Raw genomic sequence first — 5017 nt, forward strand, 5'->3', positions numbered from 1 at the left:
TCAAAGATAACCGCTCATCTCAAGGCTCCCAATCTAATTCACATCTGCAAACTCCCTTTGCCAGGTAAGATAATATACTAATAGGTTTGGGGATTAGGGCATTGACAACTTTGAAGGCCGTCGTTCTGCCTGTCACAAAGAGTAAGGCTGGAAAACATTTACCAGCTTAAGAACAATAGTGAAGTTAAAGGGTAAAGGACTTCCCATCAGATTTGTAATTATTCTGTGTCTTTGTCATCATAAAAGAGAGTAATTTGTTTGTAGGAAGCTCTCCTTCCTACAGTGGTTTTTTTTTTTTTTTTAAAAAACAAAGTACTACTTTTATTTGGCTCACTTCTCCATTTATTAGAATAACCACATGTGGAGAGGCACAAAGCACTTAAGTTTTACATAACTACAAAGTTATCACAAATCCCAAACTTTTTAGCCACAGATACTTCACTTACTCTGTTTAAAGAAAAAGCTTTCAAGACATCTGAGTTAGCCTGATACAGAGACCCTGAATAAATGGGAACTACATATTTTTAAATGCTTGTACTTCCTGCTCTAATAATGTCTTCTTTAAATTGAATCCAGCATAAAAGGGATTGAAATATGTAAGGTCATGATGCAAATGCTTTTGAGAGAGAGTGAAATTAATCTGTACAACACGGAAAAAGATGTAATGTGCACAGAAGGTCTGCAAGGATTCACTGAGCCATCTGGGCTTCCATGGCTTGTGCTGTCCATTCTGGTGCTGTCTGACTGATTTTCTCCAAAAGGTTATTCACTTGGAAACAAAGCGATTGGATCTGTTTGTCCCATGTTGGCAGGGCTTCTCGTGTTTCAAAATGAACTATTCCATCAATCTGATCAATAAATCCATTCATACGTCCTTCTGTTATCATTTGCGATGCTATCTTTTCTGCCTTAGCTGCAGGAATCTCTAAAAGGGCTCCAAGTTCCTCAAAGGTAATATTATTATATAATTTGCTTGCAGACAATAAATTGTGTTCAATAACAGCTCTGTCCAAGATGCTAGAACCATCAGCTGTAGTTGCTTTCTGGTGAGGCATCAGCATGGCGGCAAATTCTTGAAGTTGATTTCCTCTGATGATCCTATCTAGGTACATTTTCTCGAGGATTCCATAAGCAGCAAGTTGCTGGCACCTTTCATCCTTAAGAAGAGTAGCAAGCATCCGAGAACGCTGCTGTCCTGCTGATGCTAAGACGGTACAGTGCAGAGCATGTTTTAAGGCCTCTAGTCTTTCACTTTCGTGCACTGTTGTCTTGTAAGAGAGCTCATTGTACCTTTGTGCAGCTTCAATGAATCTTCTTCTATAATCAAGAACACGGGCATAGCATACCTTATAATGTATCTGTAACTGTTCATTGGCTGATTCATTCTGAAGCAATGATGCCCGATTTATGTAGGCCTCTGCCTGGACTGGATCATCATCCTCCAGATATAGCCTAGCAATCTTCAGGTATGTCTCCAGTTTATAATCTACATTGTACTGTTTTTGTCCTGTTTCCAAAGGAATTCCCACCAACACTTGGGCTGCATTTCTCCAATCTTCTTCTTTTTCATATATGGATGCAAGATGCTGTCTTATGGAAGCAACCTGCTCCTCAAATGAAATGACTCTAGGCTGGATCTTTTCCAAGGTGAAATGATAGATTTCTTTGGCTGTGCTATCAGGTAGGTTAGGGAGATGTGTGCAGAAATCAGTCAGCAACCGGCGAGAGATCACGAGGCTGACATTCTCATTTACCATTGCTTCCACAAAAGCTTTCAAAGCTTCTAGTTGTTCTGCCCCAGATAACTGAATGGCTTTTTCCAGGATCTGACGATACTTGCCCGCCAGATCTTTATGAGAGCCGCTCGAATTCATGAGCTGGGCCAAATCCTGTCGCACGGCTGCCGCCATCTTTCTCCCAGCTCAGCGAAGGCTGCGGGGCCCTACAGTGGTTTTTATGTAACCTTTAACCTTGAGTTGCTGATGCTTGCATACTAGTTTGTTGTTGAAACTGTATTTATTTTTTTCCATAAAAAATTTAACCACTTTATTGAGGTGTGATTGATGTGTAAAATGGTGTACATATTTAATGTACGCAACTGGATGAGTTTGGGGATAAGTCTACACCCGTGAAACCACCATCACTATCAAGGCCTTAAACAATCCATCACCCCCCAAAGTTCCTTCCCACCACCTGCATTATTATTATTGTTTGTGTGCTAAGAACACTTAACATAAGATCTACCTTCTCAGCAAATTTTAGATATACTATACAGCATTGTTAGCTATAGACACTATGCTGTAGAGTAGGTCTCTAGAAATTATTTATCTTGTATAATTGAAACTTTATCCCTCAACCAGAATCTCCCCATTTCTAACCCTCTTCAGCCTCTGGCAATCATCTTTCTACTCTTTGCTTCTATTAATCTTACATTTTATTAATTGGTATTTAATATTTTTTGTGTGCTAAAAATTAACTGGTATTTATATCTATATAGATATAGATGTAAATAATGATATCTATCACGCATTATATGAAAAATGAGTATATAATAAAAGTGAAAAAAGCAGATAACAACATATTATATATAGTATATCCCCATGCAAAATATATAAATGTATAAATATTCACAAAAGAAATTTAGAAATGCATCTTCCCAAATCTTTAACAGTGGTCATCTCTGAAAGGTGAGTTACAGGTGATTTTCTTCTCCTCTTTTCCTTAATCTCCAATTATATTTGTGACTTGATGGAAAAATATTATCACAATAGTCACCCTCAAAAAGGGTCCCAACAAACTAATAGATGGTAAAAGTTGTAAAAAACATCCTAGAGGTAATGAATGAGCTTCTTGTCCTATGAAATAATAGAAACTTGAAACATTTCAACTTGTGTTATAATTAACATTGCTCTGAAAAATAAGTTTTGGTACTAGCTGGTGTTTCTAGTAAAGGAAGATGAAGTATAAAGAATAAGAGACTGGAATTTTTCCATACATTTTAATAATTTAGTAGCATAAATTCAGATATGATTCCATGGCACTTTGGGTAAATCCCAAAGCTGGAGAATTCAGCACTATGGAATGAATTTTCTAACTGCTAATGGGGTTGCACTGCACTCCACTCTGTGGAAGAAAAATGGCAGAAGTCATGCAGAGAAGGTGGTGGAGCGTGACTTATGTACCAAATGGGCTTCATCTTGGGTGGAAGTAACACCAGAGGTGTTGATCAGGTCAGGTAGGCAAGCTATGTATTTCACATCTCCTTTTCTCCTTTCATACAGCAAAATACTGAAGGACTCAGAATTTTATATCCTAATGATTCTGTGAGAGAACAAATAGAACTGTCATGCTACACCACAACCCTAGAGTGAAAACTCTCTACCACCTTCTCCATGAGACCCAGAAAAGTGAGATTTGATGATACTTTTTCAGTGGCAAATATTTTCCCTCAGGAATAAATAAACATCAATTAAGGGTCTTCTCTAATATATTTTAGAGTAAAATAAAAACTTCTCAGCATATAAATTCCAGGAAACATGCTGAATTTCTTTAATATAACCCCCTGTATCAAACTGCCATTTTGTGTAGTCTACACTGAGCCTAGATGTGGAAGAATGCCAAACCACATTTTATTTATGACATTGTAGGCTCTATAAATTCCTTTGTAGGCTCTAGCCATGTTATGATGTGACACATTTTTTCCTGATTATGAAATAGCAGGTGTTCATTACTAACCTGAAATAAAGACAAATCTGAAAAATGAAGTAAAAAAACACTCTATAGGTCCATATCTCAGAAATAACCAGTTACCATTCTGGGCTCTTACTGTAAATAGAGTAACACACAATATTGATCCACCAGTGGCTGCAGTTCCACATCAACCCACATGAGCATGCTGGCAGTTGCAAAACTAACTTCCTTTCAAAATCACTGAAGAATTATGTTTAGAATAGCTTCCTGGGCCACTTGCCAGTTTTAATACATCAGAATTTCCAGGTGTGAGCCTCAAGAATTTATAATTTTAACAAGCTCCTTAGACATTTCTTATAAACCAACTCAATCCAATTCCAAAAATAAATGTTTGGAAGCCACTGGCAGATATCGTGATTATTGATTCCTGTTCATTGGTGTCCCTCTCTCCCTCACATGCAGTGTTCAACCCGACAACAAACTTTGTAGCTTCTACCAACTCACAGCTCTCAAAGCTGACCAATAACACCACTTACCTGCCTTGCTACCATCCTGGGCAAAGCAACCATCATCTTTTGACTGGAAAATAGAAGCAGCTTCCTCAATGGCTTTACCGGTTTTGCTCCTGCCTAGAATAATATTGTTAAAGTATAGATGGATGATATTGCCTATTACCATCTACTGGTTCCCACTGCAGTGACAACAAAATATAAATGCTTTTCCCAGGCTTTCAGTGCTCCACACCAGCAGTCCTCAAACACACCCTTTCAGCCGTGTATGCTAGAAGAGTCCAGGGATACTACTAAACAGTACACAGGTCAGCCCCTGCAACAACAAATTTTCTGTGCCTAAATGTCAGTAGTGCTGATAGTGAAAAGTCTGCTCTACACAAGCTGGGTCTTCTACCAACCTTGCGTTTATTCACCATTGTAGCCATTTTCCTCAATTCTCCCATGTGCAGAACGTGCCGAACTCATTTCTACATCAGAAGCTTCCTAATTACTTGTGGGAGAGCCAGGATGAGATGCCTTCTAACCTGCACCAGGTTTGGTATGAGCATAAAATAAGCTTTGCGTGTGCTGAGTCACTGAGACACAAGGGTTGTCTGTCCCCACAGCAGACAAATGTCTTAACCTGACTTGTATACATACTGCCCAAGTCAATGAATACACATTACCAACATGGATTTTTAATGGCTGTACTATTTTCCACTTAGGCTATGCCATAATTTATTTAATGCTACTCCATTGTGAGAAGAGTTTGTTTTAGTGAAAAAGAAATATCATCAACAAAAACAAACAAAAAACAAAACAAGAAAACCTCCTAG

At 38.2% G+C, this 5017-nt stretch overlaps 1 protein-coding gene across 2 annotated transcripts; it reads right to left on the reverse strand.

Moving 5' to 3' along the window:
* Nucleotides 1-332: 332 nt before the first annotated feature.
* Nucleotides 333-1936, reverse strand: LOC137759183 (COP9 signalosome complex subunit 4-like). Of its 2 annotated transcripts, XM_068535135.1 has the most exons (2): nt 909-1936; nt 333-835 (listed from the first exon to the last, which is right to left on the reverse strand). In XM_068535135.1, exons 1-2 carry the CDS (start codon nt 1908-1910, stop codon nt 767-769), a joined length of 1071 nt encoding a protein of 356 aa, XP_068391236.1. In that variant the 5' UTR covers nt 1911-1936; the 3' UTR covers nt 333-766. The 2 variants fall into 2 exon arrangements, with proteins under 2 accessions (XP_068391236.1, XP_068391235.1); XM_068535134.1 differs by having other exon boundaries at nt 333-1936.
* Nucleotides 1937-5017: the final 3081 nt, after the last annotated feature.

Source organism: Eschrichtius robustus, chromosome 2 (assembly GCF_028021215.1).
Source record: "Eschrichtius robustus isolate mEscRob2 chromosome 2, mEscRob2.pri, whole genome shotgun sequence".
NCBI lineage: Eukaryota > Metazoa > Chordata > Mammalia > Artiodactyla > Eschrichtiidae > Eschrichtius > Eschrichtius robustus.

Coding starts and splice junctions, on each gene's coding strand:
- LOC137759183 (XM_068535134.1), bottom strand. CDS start 1,910: ATGGCGGCAGCCGTGCGACAGGATTTGGCCCAGCTCATGAATTCGAGC.